General features: G+C 39.5%; 1 protein-coding gene across 4 annotated transcripts in view; it reads left to right on the top strand.

Moving 5' to 3' along the window:
• The window catches only part of wdr25 (WD repeat domain 25), a 21,128-nt gene extending 205 nt beyond the window's left edge, over positions 1-20,923 (top strand). For all 4 annotated transcript variants that reach the window (XM_020590996.1, XM_020590994.1, XM_020590995.1 and 1 more), the window contains exons 2-9: positions 603-1,340; positions 4,892-5,039; positions 12,210-12,340; positions 15,467-15,637; positions 16,259-16,399; positions 17,607-17,857; positions 20,447-20,546; positions 20,832-20,923. In XM_020590996.1, coding sequence (XP_020446652.1) covers positions 615-1,340; positions 4,892-5,039; positions 12,210-12,340; positions 15,467-15,637; positions 16,259-16,399; positions 17,607-17,828 — 1,539 coding nt within the window. In that variant the 5' untranslated portion in view covers positions 603-614 and the 3' untranslated portion in view covers positions 17,829-17,857; positions 20,447-20,546; positions 20,832-20,923. The remainder of the gene's footprint in view (positions 1-602; positions 1,341-4,891; positions 5,040-12,209; positions 12,341-15,466; positions 15,638-16,258; positions 16,400-17,606; positions 17,858-20,446; positions 20,547-20,831) is intronic.
• The last annotated feature ends 12 nt before the right edge of the window (positions 20,924-20,935 follow it).

Genomic DNA, 20,935 nt, shown 5'->3' with positions numbered 1-20,935 from the left:
GCCATAGACGCAGGTATGCGAATGTCCAACGTTAGCTCATTTTGATGGTGGTGGGAGCTTAAAGTTTTAAGACGTAACAGTTAACGCTAGCGTTAACGTTTGTATGTGTATACGTCATGCATTGTTAACAAGCAATATAATAGTAGCTGCAGTAGTATTTTGCTTTGTCTAAAAGTAGTAAAATTGACCTAAACGTAGCTGATTATTGCCCTTCTGTTTTGATAGTAAGAGCTAATAGCGTTAGCTGTCAGTGCGTAATTCCGGGAAATTCTCGTTCTCCCTAAATTGATCGTTCTCTCCTCACTCCTTTTATCCTTTCTACTTTTATTACAATGTTCCCATAGTTAACTGTGAGGTGTTTTTTGATTGTTCATATTTCTCTCATTAAATTTGACTGGTGCACTGAGGTGACAATAAGTTTTCAACAAAACATTTGTAAATAGTTAAACTCCAAATGCAAATGAATGTAATGTCAACAAAATTACACCTAAGTAAATATGCTACTTTTAAGTGCAGAAATCCATGCAAGCAGTAGATGTCACCCCTGTTCCTCTAATGGTTTAACTATTCTGACATGTCACCTGTTGTCCCTTTATTTTCAGTGTCATGTGAGGATGTCTACATTAGTGGCCTATGAAGATTCAGAGTCAGACGATGAATCTCTGTCTCAAGCAGAGGAGGGAGCTTCTGTACAAACTGGATCTTGTAAACAAAACCCAGAAGCTGTGGTGTGTAATAACTTTGAGGTAGCACCCAACCCTCAGAGTTTTACTCCTGACTGGACATTGTTGGAATATCATGGAAAAGCCTCAGAAGTATGCAGATCTTCACTACACCTGCAATCACAGCCACAGAGCTATCTTGATTGGGAAACACAATATTGTAATAGCACAACAGCACAAGATAAGCATTTTAGAGACACTGCAGCTGCTCCTAGCTTACCTGTTACTCAGGGGAAGATCCCACTAATGCATACTCTTCCTCACATGCCACAAAGCTTCAATGATGGGTTGAATCCAGCAAAAAGACCCCACACTGTCTCGTCTGGGGTCAGACCGTACATTCCCAAAAGACAGAGACTTGCCAGAGTAGAGACAGTGGAGCCAAAGTATCCAGCAGAGCAGACCTCAGAGAACCAGACCAGAGGAAGCCAGATTTTCTCCGATGTATCGCAGAGAGTGAAACCATATCTTGCTAACAAGCCTGGTGCAGCAGGGATACCGAGGAGGCTTCTGATCAGCCTGGGGGGCCACCAGGGCCCAGTTAACACAGTGCAGTGGTGTCCAGTGCCCCATCTCAGCCATCTGCTGCTGTCTGCCTCCATGGACAAGACTTTCAAGGTAATGATAGCTTCTGTACAAAAAGGTTGTCACTGGCTTCAGGAATGACGGATATTGATACTTTTCTTTGGAAACTATACAAACAGTAGAGAAGGAATTCAATGCTTCTGTGCTGTGACGCTTCCAATTATACAGGGTTTTTTATTTTATGCAAAATTACCTATGCAGTTCAAGTTTTAGTTAGGATTCTGGTGTTTTTTTTTCCATGGGATAAAATTTGACTGCTTTATATATTTATGGTGTTTATCAGTATAGTTTAAGGCAGCTGCCAAGTACATTGGTGAGGTCTTCGGGGTATAATCGCTTACCTGGCATTCAGGGTAATTGGTGCGTTGTTTAAGGCAGAGAGAAAATACCAGCTTTGCTGCTTCAATTTATAAATGTACCACAGACCTCTTTCTTTAGAATCATATCTGTCACTGCCAGCTGAATGTATGTCAGGACCCATGGGACTTTTCTCGCTCCCTCCCAGTCTGCCTCTCTCTTTCCAGTTCTCCCCATCCTTTTCTGTATTTCACACCAGGAAAACAATCCCTCAATTCCCTTCTATAAAGGTCAAGCAATGCAGGTGTTTGTCACTGACTAAATATTTCTATCCTAGTTTGAAATCACCAGCCTCACCAATATCCTAAGAGGGGTCTGAATAATAAATCATTTAAATATTCATGAGTTTATTTACATAATCATTCAAGTGCAGAAGTATTGCAGCCACCTCTTCTGGAACCTGGAAGTGCTGTTTGGAGCAGATGGTGGAGACTAGCAGAAAAGGGAAGGAGAGAAGTCTTGGTAGTTTGGATACAAGAATTTCTCTTTTTCTCTGTGTCAGGCTGCCTAACCAGGAGCTTTCTGTCAAGCTAATAGAGAAAAAAATGATGTAATCTATGCAAGTGTCATTTATTTGTTTTTCTCCAAGTTCATATTCAGGATATTCACCTTTTACATAGACATTTTAGTTATTATAGCTCATGCAGTATATTCTTCAGTTGTCTGTAACTGTTGATTAGAGCTGCAAATTATGAGGTGATATAAAATGTTATTCTGAGGCTCACTTCTCAAACTTGTGCCTAAAGAAAGTATTTTTTTCCAATTGGATCACACCTGCAGGACGTGACGCCTCAAAACAGTTTTGGTCAACTGTTGTGAATCAGCATTTTCAATATAGTAAGTCTACAGTAGGTTACCATAGCAACATTACTTTACACTGTACTAACATTTCAGCTGTCACTTATAAAATCTAAGAACAATGCAGAAACTTTGAATTATTATGATTATTGATTATTCATAGGTGTACTGATTAAACATTTGCTCATCCATTAAAAGGGACAAAATAATTTAAAAAATGACCATTACAAATTTTTTATAGTCCAGCATGTCTTAAGGCTGCAACTAATGATTGAAATAGTTGCTAATGAATTTTGTTGTTGAGCTAATTGAGTGATTGTTTTAGTTCGTCTTATTGCTTGTTTATCAAAGATATGAAATGTACTATCACGTACAGTTAGACAAAAGCAGCAGATGGTCACAATTGAAAAGCTAGACAGTGAATTTTGAAAATGATTGATAAATAGCTGAATATTGATAAACAATTTGTTCAGCTGATAAAAAAGTGTGCATTTAAACGTAATTTAAGTTTTTGCAGCAGCCGTGGTATGAGTACTGCAGAGTGTCCTGGTACAGAAACTGACTGGCATGTCGTACGTTAGTGCTTACTTACTGACATACCGCACAGCAATATTAATTGTCTTTGGGCACTTTGACTGCAGTTTTTCTCTTCTGTTTGGCTTAAGTCAGAGAGTGGTTGTAGTCTCTGAAGTCCTGCACATTCCCTTTCGTACTTGTGTTTCTTCACCATCACCCTTCAGGCTTCCTACTCCTCTTCCTCCATCCTGTCTCTCAGTTCCTCAAAGGCACAGGCAGACTATTATTATTCCAGCCTGTTTGCAGCTGTTGTCACCATGGCTACAAGCAGGTGTAAGGCAGCAGTTTTAAGTTGATAGAACAAATACCAATTTAGTTTTAATTACTGAGAGTCATTTAGGAAGCAGATTATCCCGATGAGTCATGTGCGGGGATCCACTCTGTCTCTCTGTTAAGTGGCCGGTGAAATTAAGGGGGATGCAGATAAACAAACGCTCATTTTCATCCATGCACAGGTCTCACACTGTATGAGATTCATGTAGTGGTCTTGTTATGATGCATATCATTAACACTGTCATTCATAATGTAGGAAGCAGCCTGGAGACAGCCACTTTGTCACAGTTGTTACATATGTAGAAACCTATGTTTAATTCAATGTGTTGTGAAGCTTTTGTGACTGTAGATTGTATCATCAGATTTTCATGCTGCCTTGAGATGGCAGTGTTTCCCTAAAATGATACAGAGATGTGGAATACCCTGTTGCACACTGAATGGAAATGTAACTAATACATGTGTCCAAAATTTAGCTTTTTGCAACCAAAAGTCTGAGCCTCTGTCTCATCCTGGAGGCATCTCTGGCTTTCTCTCTGTTAAACTACTGCCTGCTGGATTGATATGTCACTCTTACCCCATCCATCTCACTTCCATATCTGCCTCCTGCAAGACTCTCCTACGGTGCTTTTCCAGTGTGTTTTTATGCTGAATGCAGGAGTCATCTTTAATAATAAAACACAGGAAGAACCAGCAAGGGATCTTCAGAGCCCCACAGATCTTTAGTTTCTCTTGGCCTCCTCTTGGCACTGGGAAGGAAAGCAAAAAATATTTCATCAGTAGTGTAATGCCTCACCTCAGTGTGCCACAGACCAGACCACCCACTGGATTTCAGACTAGGCTTCACTGAAAATAGTTTGCCTTTTGAGATGTATGAAAGATAAGTGTATTCTTGATCAACTGGAAATCTGATTTTAAAGAAGTCACAGTATTGACTGACCCATTTGCCGTACTTTTTTTGTTTGAAGCACAATGCAAGACCTGAAACTATTCATTAAAGACAAAACCAAGATTAACAATAGAACAAACGAAACAAAAAAACTCCTCTTTTATACTGTAAATCACTGTTAGCTTATTTAGATCCATTTTTAGATTTGATTCATGCTATGATTTTTTTTTTTATTTCAAACCAGCAAGGTGCAGTGCCATCTGATGTCTTCTCTTTCCCACTGCTTCTGTTTACCCATGCATGTTTGTGACACTGGGTGTTTGTTTGCTGTGTAAAGGATGATGCCACTTTTTAGCCTTTCAACACAATTATACATTTTCTTTCTTAGAACATGTTTTCATTCCTACATTGTAGTAAAACTCATTAGTAAAACTCATTCTATCAAGACTAAGGATACATCATGTACAGTATATAATCTTCTCCTCTGGATTTGACAGTTTTTCATCAAGCAACATCAGTTCCTTTTATTTTAAGTTTTTATATAGTATACTGTGTATTTCAGGCAGTGGAGGCAGAACTGTGTTAAGCTTTCATCCAGAAATGCTAGAGCTTGTCCATAGTATGTAAATAAATAACACTGTTGCTTCAGTGTTGATGTATTTGTGACTTTGGCTTGATGCAATGTATTTGGCAGGTGTGGGATGGAGCGGAGAGCGGGCAATGCCTCAGGGTTTACACCTGCCATTCGGGAGCTGTGCGTGATGCCTGTTGGACCCCCTGCGGGCGACACCTTCTCACTGGCTCATTTGACAACACGGCTGTGATCACAGATGTAGAGACAGGTGAGCAGCAGTGTTTCTTTCTTCTGGTCTGAGAAACACAGTGTGACATAATAAGCTACTGGATTTACTTTTTGAAGTACACCGTGTCACTGGGAATTTACCCTCAAGTGAATTCACCATTAGATCCAGTTTTGCATGTGTCTGCAGTCCAGTGCTGTAGACACACCAGCTGTGCGGTGCCTTTTAAATTCCCTCAAATGTTAAGAAAGTTGTAGTTAAACAGCATTACCTTTGTTTTAGTTTTAGGTGGACCTGCTTTCCATCAGACATTTTTCTTTGAGAATTTTGCTGGTGTTATGGGAAACTAAAACTTCTTGGCAATTTTATTTACTGCAAATGTAATGTTGTTTTTCTAACTCTAATGTTAGTATATACCAATTTATGTGTGGAGTAACTTTAAATTGGTTTGGGCCCCAAACCTTTTTTTTTTAAACTTATTGTATAAACTGTGAAGCTGCTTCTCTCTTTCTTTTCCTGTAGTCGTGACCCATTTCAGGGGTAGGCAGTTTCAAAATCTGCAATTCTAGAGTGCGTACTTGACAAACACTCCTCCAGCTGCAGCCAAGAGATGCTGTCTTCTATTCCTAAAATTGAAATGAAACAACTGATATTTCCTGTAAGCCTCTGGTATCCCTGAGACCAGCCACTTTGATGCTGTGCACTTGATCCATATCATCTTATAAAACTGGAGGTGTTTGAGTTTACCACAGTTTGCAACAGTAATAAAGAGATACATTTACATTGTACAGTTTTCTATGAAATCCTGAAAACCTGCAATTTCACTACAGTGAATTACCTGTAGACTGTCTTATTTAGAGAGGTGGATCATCTAAATTAAGTTCTATGGAGGCTACATACTGTATCTACTTCAGTGGAGATGGCCCCTTAAAATGGGCACATCTCTCTTTTTCTTCATTTGTGTTTCTTGCAAACACATAACATACAGTACATGCTTAAAAAGAAACCAAAGATTCCTACAGAAAACTTTTATTTCACAGACTAACAGTAAAATCCACTTTGAGCCAAAGCCATAACATAGTGTTTGCCAGAACTTTTTTTTTTTGTACTTGTACAAAGCATTTTCAAGCATTTGCTTTGGAAATGCTTTTTGTTTGAACTGGCATGGCAGGAAGGATGAGAACAACTTGCACAGACTTTCAGCAACAGTCAGATTGCTTGTTCAGCAGTTAGAATGACATGACAGAAAAACTTTTTCTTTATCTGAAACAGTTCATGAATTTTAATAAAGTAAACTACAAAACACTAGAAGGAAAAAAGGTTTAGTTAAATTTTAGCAGACAGTGTTTATATATACAGAGAAGACAACTTTTGAATCCCCCACTGACATCTACATCTCTAGGGCCAGCACATGGCAGTGACGTTTGCACTTCCCCTCTCAGCATGTCTGTCAATTCCGCCAATAAAGCCTGGTGATAATAGCTCGGCCTGCCCATTAAACACACAGGCAGCTCCAGGAAGGGGATCAATAATAGATACATCACCACAGGAGCAGCCACCGTGACCTTACCCTGGAACGTCACCAACCACGACCATACACAAACACATATTTATTTTGGTCTGAGCAGTGCCTCACTCAGCGCTGTAGAAAGATGTCCCAGTGGTTTCAAACTAACACCTCTGAAATAATGTCAGATGTCCAAAGAGCCCTCACACATCAAGCCTGCAACTGTCTTTCTGTTTTTTTAAATAATATTTTATAATTCATAATTATTTTTATTGCTGTTATTATTCATTTGTATTTTGAAGTTGAATAAACCATATTGTTTCTGAGGCTCTGCAGATATGTGCTGGCACTATGGAGCAATAAGCATGCATTTTTATAGCAAGAAAATTTAATTTGGCTGCATATTAATATGGGAGTTGGGAACTCAAGCCCAGTTTCTGCACAGTTGTTATGTAATTTACTATGGCGCAGCTAAGACCAAGGCACTGACACTCTGAACCCGTTCATATCCTAGAAGTAAAAAGAACATAAAGTCCAAGATGCTTGTGTAGTTTACCTTGTGATCATTTAAAGACAGAATGAGATAATTGTGGTTTTCATATCAAATTGGTAAGCTATGGCTCTCATCTTTATATTTCTGACACCTATGCACTAAGGAATTGGCATAATTATGATAGTGATGTTTGAAAAGTTAATGAAGCTCCATGTGTGTTAACACCGTCTCCACCATGAGCAATAGCGTAACGAGGGAGCTGAGTGTTTGCTGTGTCAGACTTCTAATCAAGATTAATGTGATCTTTATAGTCTTCACAGTACTGCAGAGTCTCTCAATCCTAACAAGGAATGCAGCTGGGCCTATTCTGTTTAACTGAGTTTGGAGAGGTGTATAGGCCCTTTAATAATGAGTGAGGATTCTGTAGGACACCTGACCCCTTATTTCACTACATAGAAGAGCGAATCTATGCGTTCAGAATAGTGTGTGTGCTCATTTTCCTTGGCTATCTGTGCATTTGTTCATGTGTCCAGTTTAATTTGTACAAGCCACTCTCAGTGGGCCACAGGCCAGCACCAGCAACAGCAGAGAAGTGGAGGATGGAGGTAGGGATAGCAGATTAAGGGGCATAATGCAGAAAGAGCAATGGAGAGGAGAGCAAGAATGCAAGAGGAAAAAGTCAAAAGAGGCAGAATATATTCAGAGAAAGAAACAGAGCGGGAATTGAGGAGTGGAATAAATGAATTTCATCTGGATGGCATCAGTCTGAAGCAGCAGCTGCTGCTGTCCATTGCTTTCATGACTGTTCTTGGAAAAGTTGTTTGGCAGAGATCAGTGATGGGAAATATATCCACCAGCTGCTACAGGTTGTGGTATTAGATTATATGTGTATGCAGGGCTTTAGTCTTCTGCTCAGATCCGCTCAGGCGCTGGCAGAAAGGAGTCTGTCCATGCTTTCCAGTAAACAGGACTACACAAAGATAGTAGCGGTGCTGAGCTTGGTCTTTGCCCTTCTGCCCCATCTGCTGAATGTAGCTAAAGGCTTCAAGAATAGAATTCATTTGCAAGATGGAGTTTCACTTCTTTGAATGAGCTACAAGCTACATATTCCAGTAGTGCAAGGGTAAAATAATGAGTCATACTGAGGGACTGAGTCTGGGGGTCATGCCACAGAAAGTTGTTTTAAAAAATATCAAACCCAACCATGCAATTTATGTGAAAAGCACTCATTCTTTTTCAGAGCAAAATTCACATCAAGTAAGCATTTGATGTTTTATCATGTAGACTGCAATCTTCTAGGGGTATGCAGCAGTTACTTAAGATATATCACTGTGTGAAAAACACATTTTAAATGTCACTGTTTTGCATATTTAACAGTCATTTTTAACTTGACATAAACAAAGATATACTCAGTTATCATACATGGTAATTTTCTTAGCATTAGTTTATTTTAAGTCATTTTCTGAACATTTTCTATGTTTAACAGGAAGACAATTTGGATTTTTTAATCAAAACACATACATGCTACCTACTGTAATATATTCATAATCAAACTGCTGCAATAAAAATGTGTACAATAAATATATTTTCACTTATAATTTTCATTTTATCTCCTGGGAAATGGAGAACCAGTGAAGTGTTGTTGTATAAACACAGGAGCCTTAAGCACTGTAGGCAAGGAAAAAATACATTCAGCAGCACAAAACCAAAAGCTTTTATTTCAAATGCCACTGGCGAGCATATCTGCATTTTGACCTAGTTTGAAAGCTTCGTTTTGGTTTCCAGCTCGGTTGGCACAGCCTTTACTCTGACAAAAAAAAAAAAAAAAACACCAAACCCCTGTTTAAAGAGACTAGAAATGACTGAATCTCTGATCGTTCTGTGATGCCTGGTATATTTATAACTTATATTAGTGCACATGTGCTAATCATTAACAGCAGTAAAGATATTTGTCTGTGATTACACAAAGGTTTGTAACATGACTGTGTATGTGTATTTTAAACTAGGCAGTGTTCCCAGAAGTGTATGCAGTGTTTTGGAGCTGCTCAATACTTAATTTTTAGTTTAATTTTTACTTTACTGTCTCTCTCTCATCCCTCCATGAAAACAGCTTGCTTTAATACCCTAGCTTAGTCTGGGTTCCTGTACCTAGGACAAAAGAGTGACGATTCCTCAAAGCATATGCTTTTAGAAACCATCAAAGACCTTTAGTGAATCTCAATTCCACTAACTGCATCCACATTTCCCTCACTTGCGTCTTTTCCTTCTGTCTTAGTCCCGCCCACGTAAGATGTAAGGACAAACTGTGAAGAGAGAGGATTGAGGAAACACATTTTAACTGACATGGGACATCCTTTCCTCCGATCTTTCGTGTGAAGCGTCCAATCACAAAATGATTTCCGATAAAGGGGCATGTCAATCTGTAACAGACGTCCCTGAAGGATATGCTCATATATCCTTGGTTATAGCTCCTCCAGACAGCCTCCTCGCTCCTCAGAGCAGAAATAATAGCTCTGGGACATCTTGTAATGCTGAGTTATCAGTGGAATGATTCTAATTAAGCAATGATAATTGAAACATGTTCACAGTCAAGTAATTAAGGAAAAGATGTAATTACAGTGCATTCATGTAGTACATGTAGTTAGATTCTGCTTGGTTTGTATATTTTGGTCATAAATTATGATTTGGACATTATAGGTTTCCTCACCTCACCTCAGGACTTGGCATATACTAAATGTGAAATCTGTTTAAAGGATGTAAACCAGCTACAAATATGACTTATGAAGTCTATTTCCAAACTATTTTTGGATATGTCTTTCTAACTTTTGCTTACATAGAGTGACGGCACCCTGCTTTGGTGGATTCAGTAATGAGACAGAATATCAGTTTCGTCCCTGCTTCCCTCTGTAAGGGGCTCATCCCCACTGTCGCAATCACTCCTAATGTCATCCACTGTGTGTCAGCTCCACCGCATGATCACAGTTCTTTCAGGACTACAAAGTAAACTATGGTGAGGGAGGGACAGATCACTTCAGGCCTTCCTTATCTCTTCTCTCAAGCAAGCTAATTAATCTTGCTTAATTAAAACATGATGAGGCTCGATTAATTATGAGCAGAATGTTGATTTCTCATCGTCTCGCTAAACATAAGTTTCAAATCTGGATGACAGATCTTCTGGTTATCACTACGAGTAAGCCAATTAAGCAGGACGTGTGAGCCCGACAAAGTTGCCTGTTAAAACTTTGGATCAGTGCAGTCAAATTTGAGAGCGAGCTAGTTCACCATTAAGTGAAGGAAGGTCCATTTCTGCTGCAGTTTATTAGCTGTGACTCAATGGGAAAATCCAAGAGCAAGTGGGTAATGAGGTGCATTGTTGTTGTCAGCCAATTGCCTAAGACTGTTCTGGATGGGGTCTTTGTTTTTTGTTCGACGCTTTAATGAGGGGCTGTTGAACCCTGGGGTGTACTGCTTTGCATAGCCTTTGACAGAACTACTGGGTCATAGTCTGGCTCTGCTTCCTCACACTAAACAACAAAAGCCATGCAATCCTTTTTCTTCATGTTTTCCCATGAAACAAATTTTGTGTCGCACCCTGTCAGGCATAATTATATTTAAGCTCCTCAGTGTTTTGGTTTGGTATGACATTTTTAAAACTGATTTAGATAAAGCTGCCTCCAGCCAAAACAGTGGTTTAGATTCAGGTTTTTCTTCTGTGCATCACTTGGTCTTTGTCAGTTCAGATTAAATGAAGTACCCTCTGAGATTGATACATATGATGTGCTGCTGTCTGGATGTGCTGCAAATGTCCTGCAAACCGCATACAAAACAACAAAGGCCGTGCAATCTTTTTGGTCAGGCCTGTATCAGCTATCATCATTAAAATGAGTTAGAAACTCACTGTTTAGTTGGTCTCGGCCATGTAATGATTAAAACATGAAGCTTTTTTTAGTGACAGAAAGACGTGATCAGAAAGTGAAGCCTTTAAACAAGCTCAGCCTCTGACCTGAAATGATCACAGACAGCTTCTCTTCTTTTTATGCCTCCGTGCCGGCGAAAGCCACGGCGGGAGACATTATGTTTTTGGGCTTTTGGCTGTCCATCCGTTTGTGTGTCCATTCTTGTGAATGCAATATGTCAGGAATGGCTTGATGGAATTTGGCACAAGTGTCCAACTGGACTCAAGGATGAACTGATACATTCTGGTGGTCAATAGTCAAGGTCAGTGATGTCCCATTCCTGTGAAGTTGACTGACTGGCAGATGAATAGAACTGTGAAGTGGTAATTCTAGTTTTGTTAAACATCATTCCTTCATGAATTTCTGTACTGCACAGGAATGGGCACTTCATAAAGAGGACTGGATCCTTATAAGTGCACTCGGTTAATAAATCAGAAGTTTCAGCAGAATGTGTCTCAGAGGGGACATAGTTGAAATTTATCTTGTGTTTACTTTAGTCTCGATAGCTGAAAAAGCCAAAATATCATGCAGCACAAACTGCAACAGTTAGTCTAAAGTCATTAGTCCTACAACATGTAAAACTCATGGATGCAGAGGATATGGTTTTGTTTAGAATGATGTGTTCTGGGCAGAGCTTAAACAGCAGTAAGGAGATTGCTTGGCTAACCTTGGTCACTCCTAATGCTGGGGCCCAGAGAGGATGGAAACCAGCCATGGTCATAGTTGGAAACGAGCTCATTACAGCTGAGTAGACAGAATGCTCGCGGTCCCTATTTGTGACACGTGTATACACTGCACAGGCACAAACGCACACTCACCTACAGCATGCAGAACCCATAAATGTCACTGTTTCTTCGTTAGGTACATCATGTTCTGGTTGGTTAGCTGGTTAGAAATGAATACTTTCTCATTCATCTTTTTAAACTGAGTGATCAGTAATTGACTAATTGTTGCAGCTCTGCTTGATACTATCCTTCATATAAGATATGAGTATTTGAAAAGATATTGCTAGAAAAAGACAGTTATTTCATATAATGTCTGAATGACAAAGTAACAGCATTGAGTACAAGATCTTGCACAGAGCTTTTCTGTAAAAGTCGCACCTATTATCTTATATCATGTATATTAAATGGATATCCCTGGATTTGTGAAGTCTAATCCAAAGCTTTATTATAGACAAAAGCAAAGAAGTCAAGATTTATAATGTAAGAAAGAAGTATTGATCTTGTTCTTTCTGTCTTTCGTCTTGTTTGTAGGGCAGCGGATAGTGAAACTGGACAATCAGTTCAAGGTGATGTGTGCAGCCCTGCATCCCAGCAACCCAGAGGTGTTTCTGTGTGGAGGTTACAGTTCAGTGGTCAAAGCCTGGGACTCTCGCAGCTGCAAGGTGAAACTTATTAACCTCCTCACTCTAGATTTATCATTTTTATTGACTCCAGGTCACTGGCTGTTTTTTGACCTTCATAGCTCTAAGGCAGGTGGACTTGTTTCACGTGTGGCACATAGTGGTGCTCAGCCCCCACCTGCATAGTTAGATTTACACACTGAAACTAACAAAGTAGTATAATTTGGCTGTGCAGGGTGACTCACAAGAAGGATGATACTGTTGGATTTAGGAGTAACACTGCAAGTTATATCAAGTTCAAAGCAAATTTAAATTTCATTTGTGACTCATATAACTGTTCCCATTAAGCTGCAACCTAATATTACTATTAAGCTTAATGGACTGTTTTATATGATAATCCTATTCACTTTCTCTGAATCTGGATGCTCTCATGTATTTTTTGCTTCAGGGAACTGAACCTTCTCCCTGCAGGGTTTTAGGTTTAATATAGCTGGGATTGCTTCTGCCAGTAGGTGTCAATGTGAGTTGCAGAGAGCGTGTAGACATCAGCAAACAGGTTGTTAATGCTGTAACTGCAGCCTTAGTCCTAGGCTGTGTGTTTCTTGCTCTGGGTTGAAATTACCCCAGTAGATGAAAAGGAGCAAGACCAGCTTTCCCACCCACAGACAACATTAAATCAGCATTAAACCATTTGTCTGAAGTCTTGCCAAATGGACTCATGCGGATGAAGTACATGCATGAGATTGTCCTGTAATGTTAAAAATAATTGAATAAATGCTTGGGTGAAGTTAGAAAGTAGAAGGACAATGGATAAAGCTGTAGTTATTATTATTATTATTATTATTATTATTATTATTGCTACAGTGCCTTGCGAAAGTATTCGGCCCCCTTGAACTTTGCGACCTTTTGCCACATTTCAGGCTTCAAACATAAAGATATAAAACTGTAATTTTTTGTGAAGAATCAACAACAAGTGGGACATAATCATGAAGTGGAACGAAATTTATTGGATATTTCAAACTTTTTTAACAAATAAAAAACTGAAAAATTGGGCGTGCAAAATTATTCAGCCCCCTTAAGTTAATACTTTGTAGCGCCACCTTTTGCTGCGATTACAGCTGTAAGTCGCTTGGGGTATGTCTCTATCAGTTTTGCACATCGAGAGACTGAAATTTTTGCCCATTCCGCCTTGCAAAACAGCTCGAGCTCAGTGAGGTTGGATGGAGAGCGTTTGTGAACAGCAGTTTTCAGTTCTTCCCACAGATTCTCGATTGGATTCAGGTCTGGACTTTGACTTGGCCATTCTAACACCTGGATATGTGTATTTGTGAACCATTCCATTGTAGATTTTGCTTTATGTTTTGGATCAGTGTCTTGTTGGAAGACAAATCTCCGCCCCAGTCTCAGGTCTTTTGCAGACTCCATCAGGTTTCCTTCCAGAATGGTCCTGTATTTGGCTCCATCCATCTCCCCATCAATTTTAACCATCTTCCCTGTCCCTGCTAAAGAAAAGCAGGCCCAAACCATGATGCTGCCACCAACATGTTTGACAGTGGGGATGGTGTGTTCAGGGTGATGAGCTGTGTTGCTTTTACGCCAAACATAACGTTTTGCATTGTTGCCAAAAAGTTCGATTGGACAGGGAAGATGGTTCAAATTGATGGGAAGATGGATGGAGCCAAATACAGGACCATTCTGGAAGGAAACCTGATGGAGTCTGCAAAAGACCTGAGACTGGGACGGAGATTTGTCTTCCAACAAGACAATGATCCAAAACATAAAGCAAAATCTACAATGGAATGGTTCACAAATAAACATATCCAGGTGTTAGAATGGCCAAGTCAAAGTCCAGACCTGAATCCAATCGAGAATCTGTGGAAAGAACTGAAAACTGCTGTTCACAAATGCTCTCCATCCAACCTCACTGAGCTCGAGCTGTTTTGCAAGGAGGCATGGGCAAAAATTTCAGTCTCTCGATGTGCAAAACTGATAGAGACATACCCCAAGCGATTTACAGCTGTAATCGCAGCAAAAGGTGGCGCTACAACGTATTAACTTAAGGGGGTTGAATAATTTTGCACGCCCAATTTTTCAGTTTTTTATTTGTTAAAAAAGTTTGACATATCCAATAAATTTCGTTCCACTTCATGATTGTGTCCCACTTGTTGTTGATTCTTCACAAAAAATTACAGTTTTATATCTTTATGTTTGAAGCCTGAAATGTGGCAAAAGGTCGCAAAGTTCAAGGGGGCCGAATACTTTCGCAAGGCACTGTATTAGTTAGCGGTCAAATCCTGATTGTTGCATGCAGAGTATAGCTGCTCAGAAATTAAACATCTGACCAAACACCCTGTGAAAATCTGATCTGTCAAAACGGAGCTAGTGAAGTAAGGTAGGGGTTGTTCTCTTAGAATAAGAAATGCATCCAGTCCATGCTATGTGCAGTACTGGCCTAGGTCATGATTGACTGACTGAACCTCACCATTTGATGCCTTCTCTCACTTACTACTATGTAACCTAAACCAGATTTAAGATTCAAAAGGTTTTGTGAAATCCATTTAGGTCAACAATAGTGTTTTGCTTGTATGTTTTGGTTTTGTTTCAGGTTTTATTAACCAGTTGTCACTGATTCTAAACCTTTCTTGTCAAGATCATCATTATGCAGATCTACTCTGATCTGTAGAAAGCTCTCTAATTTGAGGACAGGAAATTAGAGTCAGTTGATCAGTTTGAGTTATTGTATATGCTAATGGTAATCAGTTAATGCTAGGGCCCATAAGTGGTGTACTATTTGTTCTGTGCTAATACAGCAATTAACTGACTTTGTCTTTTAATGAGAAAGCAGTATTAGCACACTATGGTTGACATCTTGTCATTCCACTTCAGAGGCAGAGATCTAGATCTTTCTGTTTATTATCATCTGAGGCGATTGCTGTGAAACGTTTTGTATATAAAATAAAAAAAAGTCTTGTAAGCATCACAGATGGCTTCATAATTGTTCTAACTACATCCAGTTCCACCAAATGTACTGAATGTGGTGTTTATAGTGCAACTTCTACGATTTTTACACACAATAACACCACCCACTACATTGTAGATTAAACGGTATTTCTCCATGTTTTTACGATAAAGAGCCTGATTTTAATTTATGCCTGTGTGTATATCCAGATGGTGAAAGTGTACAAAGCAGGGATCCAGCAGACCTTGGATATCCTGTTTCTGAGAGGTGCTGTGGACTTTATAACAAGCTCTGACTGTGTAAGCAGAGACTCTGCTGACCGCACCCTGATTGCCTGGGACTACCAGACCACTGCCAAGGTCTCCAACCAGATATACCATGTAAGGAAATCTGTGTGTTAACAAGAACAAATGGCAAATGAATATATATATATACACACATACAGTATGTTTTTGCACAAGATGTTCACGCTTCCCATTTTAGGTACATTCCTGAAAATGTGTGAACGTCCTGATGTGAAACACGTTGGTAATGAGGCGTGTGGAGCTGGCATATTTTGACAGCTTCATAGTGCTGGTGGAAGTGTGCAATTTACTGAGAGGCGCCTAATTCAAAAATGTGTTTTTAATGGCCTTTGTTCCTTTTTTGTTTTGATTGTTGTGTTGATGTTGGTGTGTGTGATATATATGTGTATGTTGCTGCAGTTAAATTAGGCATTAACTGTATTGTACAATAAGTCTCAGGAGTCAAGGAAAGGATGGGCAATATAATAGGAAGATCATAAAATACTTTGACACATTATAGATAGATTTCATGTCATGATATTATACAGTGTTTCTTTTACTTTGTCTCCCAGCTTTGCTTCTGAATATGTAACTTTTTTTTTATATAACAGAGGGGTTAACATGCAGTTGACTTCATGGTTATTAACAGCAAGAAAAAGTCAAATAAGTAATTAATTTCCCCTCTGGGTTTTTCCCCTCCTCTCCTTTGGCTACTAGGAGCGGTACACATGCCCCAGCATGGCTCTCCACCCACTGGAGGAGTCCTTTGTTGCCCAGACTAATGGGAACTACATGGCAGTGTTCTCCTCCCAGCAGCCCTACAGAATGAACAAGAGGCGCCGGTACGAAGGACACAAGGTCAGTAATGAGTTACAGTACTGGTTCCTGTAATAATTTCTCTATACTGGCCCTGTAGAGATCCCTTTCCTCTGAATCCAATGAAATTGATGGGGAACAGTATAACGCAGCTTTTCAGGGGAGGTCTCTTTCTGTTTTGTTTTTTTTTTCCACTTTTTTGTGATCAGACTAAATGACAGATTCAGCATTTATAAAGTACCTTTTATTTATTTAGTTTTTTGTCATTATTCCTATTCACAAGAATATGAATATTAATAATGGAAAAACAGATGAAAGTTACTGGTGGTGTGCATATTTTAGCACCTCGGAGGCATGGAGTGCAGCGAGGAGAGAGACAGAGACACCATTTTACTATGTGCACCCTCCTGCATGAATACCTACACCTTTCCTGGGTGTTATGGTTCATACATTAATTACCTACCTAAAAACCAAGTCCCTTGCACATGCTACAAAGAAGGGGCTGACTATGACACTTAAAACCCAGGCTGTCTTGTTTTCTGTTTGACACCAAGATACCATCTTAGATGAAGGTGGAGTGAGGAAAGACAAAGTGAATTGGTATCTTCCAGCTTCTCCTTGAATGATCACACCTGATCCAGGTAATTAGCAGTGGGTAGAGCAGGGCAGTGGCTCTTGAGGACCAGAATTGCTCACCCCTGATCCAAGAGTTTGTTTTTGCTGATATTTGCGTCAAAGTGAAGTTTACTGCTGTGCCACAGTTTGATGGTGATGGCAAGAATCGCATGCCTGCTGGTATCTTTATTAAAATGAATTATATGTATCATATATCAATAATAGCCTAATTTTACATGATCCATGATTACTAAGATGCAGAAAAACTGAAATAATGGCAAAATATTGTCAATATGTTAGACTTGTTCTTCCTTTTATTGACTGGGTTAGAAACCGGTGAAATGGACAAAATCTTCTATTGCAGAATATGTAATTTTATAATACTGATATGCACTCAGTTGCCAGTTTATTCAGTACATGACATGTAACTAAAACTAATGCAAGAGTAGTACACAAAACGCTACCATCATGAAGTTTTTGTGTTCTTGTATTTAGCCTGATATAAATGGCATGGACAAAATAATACCACCGGTCAGTGCAATGCAATAGAAACTACAGCCTCAACAAAGACCATAAAACTGAATCAGCCCATATTTGGTAAATGCATTGTAACTAACGTGTATTTTTGTCCTAGGTGGAGGGATATGCGGTGCAGTGCGAGTTTTCTCTGGATGGAACAATCCTAGCCTCAGGGAGCTCCACCGGCTCTGCTCACTTCTACGACTACCACAACGTTCGGTTGCTGCACACTCTCCACGCCCACAAACAGCCCTGCCTCTGTGTATCTCAGCATCCTGTCCTCCCTGCAACAGCAGCTACCTGCGACTGGGCTGGTGAGATCAAGGTCTGGCACTGAGTGAACAAGTAAATCCGGAGATGTAGAAGGTGGGTCAAAAGAAAAATCTAAAAATCATGTGCACATCCATCTTTAAGAATTTATCTCCTACGGTCTAATCCCTTGGTAGAAGATAATTAAAAACTTGGCATGAAATGCTGGAAGTCAGCAAATCTACTATTTGCTGATGCTTTTGAAAAACAGTTTTTTCCACAGTGTATTTCGCAATGCCTTCAGACACCACCCACATTTTCATTCCTATTGATCTAGATGCATACTGGTGCACGAAGAGTCCCTATTGTGTAAATCTTAATGTAAGCCTATTATTCATATTTGGCCCATCCTGCATTGTTTTAATATCCTGAAATCAGGGGGAAGTTACAGTGTGTGATCAAAGGAAGTGTCTTGACAGTTTAAACAGTGAGCTGTTGTTTAGCTTTATCTAAGGTGGTAGGCAGCGGAAAGACGAGCGACTGTGCACACAATCTCTGTGCTCAAAATACATCTAGGGACTTCATCATTATGTTCCTGAATTTTGTTTCAAAACAAAAGAATAAGGTTTGAACACGTTTTTAATCAGAAGTGCACATTCTGCATGCACATCACTTTCCTCTGTGCCTATTTGTTGGCTCTGATATGGCATCTTTTCATGCTGACAGCTTAGAGCATCACAGAGAAACAACCAGAGAAATACATGTAAAAATGCCAGTCAACAACAGAGCAAGTGTAGGCAGGAGCTTGTATCTAGTAGAACCGTCTTTTAAAGTGCATTGACTAAGATTTTACACAGTCTCATATATCAAGTAAAAATGGGATAGGACGTGGCGTCTGTTAGCTATTCGACCTCCGCCATGATATTCTGCTGACTATAGCAGCTCCCAGATGGAAGAGGGTGAGAGAGTGGGATGAAGAAAGAGCAAAAACCAGGTTTAACATCGGTTTGGCTTTTTGAGATGGAGAGCATTAAAAACTCATATCCAGCTGTTATAATATATTGATGGGACGTACAAGGGTTGAATTTAGTTTATCGTTATAATTGGTCATATTGGTGTTTGTGTCTGGTTTGGCACCATGAAGATAAACGCGAGCACTCTACTGGAGGGACACAAAGTTAGTTTAAATGTCATTTCTTTACTATCAATGTTTAAACGTTGGGGATGGGTTTTATTTTGACTTCTAAATCAGTCTGCAACTAATAACTAGACAAATGCATTTCCTGAAGAAAATGTGTGTCTTACCTTGTGACTGTTCGTGTGGTGCCATGTGAATTTTAATGTTTCTATTTTAAGCAATTAAACCAATAGCAGGAACCAACAAATGTGTACCTGGATATCTCGTTGGTTAACACCACTGACTTTGGTGCGGCAGGTTGGGGTTCTGTTCCCCGTCAGGCCGCGGTCAATATCCAGCATGGGCCCTTAGCAGGGACATGCTTTCCATCAAACCAAGCACCTCCTTTTCCTTGCTAAGATGTGTTAACCAATAGCAGAAACCAGTAAAAGTTCTACATGTGTGCCTAGACAGCAGGTGGATAGCTCAGTGGTTAACACTACTGACTATGATACAGCAGGTCAGGGTTTGATACTCTGTCAAGGTACAATAGATCATTTTGTGAGTGTGATTTGGATCCCTGTTGCAATCTCATTAACCAATACCAGAAGCCAGTAAGTCCCAAATATGTTCCAGTACAGCAGGTGGATGGCACAGTGGTTAATACCACTGACTGTTGTATGGCAGGTCGGGGTTTTAATAATGAGCCTCCCTATGGATTTTAATCAGAAACGTTACACGCTGTATTTGCTTCAGCCCCCCAGTTCTGTCCAAGTAAATTCCCACTACAAACCAGAAGTGAATCATTTATAGCTAGACTAACAGATAATTCAGTGAAAATAATGTTAAAAATTTTTCAGCCATCTCACAAATTTTTACTTATATATAGCAAGAAACAAATATTGCTACATAGGTTTAAATACTCATATTTTTTTATGAAGTTCAAGAGATTTATTTGCCATTTACACAAGTACAGACAGTACAGGTACATAGGAATATGTTGTGCATATCTGAGTCTGTATATAAATAAGTGCAATGTAAATAGAGTGCAGGAGAGAAAAGCAAAGAAAAATGTACACAACTAAGCGATCTGATTTTTGTCACTAATATGCAAACAATAAAACATTATTATTTTTTAATATTTTACTACTATGGGAGTAAATAGGTGTTCCTGGACTGATAACTCTGCCCTGTCCAGTGAGACACAGACCATAACCTCTGGCCCTCTAGGCAGCAGAAAGGTACTGAGATGGATAAAAGTATCACTGTGTGCTGGAACCAGTTGATTTACTTGGAATATAGTTAGCTCAAGATGACTTAAAAGTGATGTTTATGTCCAGAAGAGAGCAAATAGGTAATGCTCAAACCCCATGTAAACGATTGTATATCTAGATTGTTATATTAGTGGCACAGCTGTATTTTCTACTGGAGTCAGTGGGCAGTGTACACTGGAGTTTGAATGATCCAGACAATAATTCTTTGGGTCCATTTTGTCCTTTGATCCCTGTTAATGAAGTCGGCTCATTGTAGTAATTCTGTACATATGTGATTTACATTTGCATGTTGATGCCGGTCTGTCTGTGGTTCAGTTCCCCCTGCAGCCGTCCATCTGGGTTGCAGTGAAGAGATGCTCGCCATCCGTGTCGTGTGTTCAGGACGACTTCTACAGATGCTGAGCATCATGGACAGGTATGAAATTCAGCTGTTTAAACCAGTACTACTTCTGTGTATTTATTGGAAGATGGAACTGTAGTCCACTGAGTAACAGTGCTATTTTTTCTCATAATCATGGAAATGAATACAGAAAATACACAGCAGTGTGTTTGAATCTAGGCCAGATGTGGAGAAACAGTCGCACAGTATTTCACCTCAGTCAAACTTTACATGATATCTTGTAAATAACTACAGTTTGGATGCAGTTGACCTTTTATAGTTGTAGTATACAAACATTAATTATTACTAAACATTTTTCAGGCACAAGTTGGAGGTGGAATCTTATGGGAACGAGTCCAGCCAGGAAACCTCCTCATGATGGATACCCTGACTGACCAGCAGGTGGTGCAGCCCTGCAGCACCGT

Source organism: Monopterus albus, unplaced genomic scaffold, assembly GCF_001952655.1.
Source record: "Monopterus albus unplaced genomic scaffold, M_albus_1.0 scaffold13.1, whole genome shotgun sequence".
NCBI classification, from domain to species: domain Eukaryota; kingdom Metazoa; phylum Chordata; class Actinopteri; order Synbranchiformes; family Synbranchidae; genus Monopterus; species Monopterus albus.
Note: the sequence above shows the minus strand (reverse complement) of the source record. Positions and strands in the feature narration are given on the sequence as shown.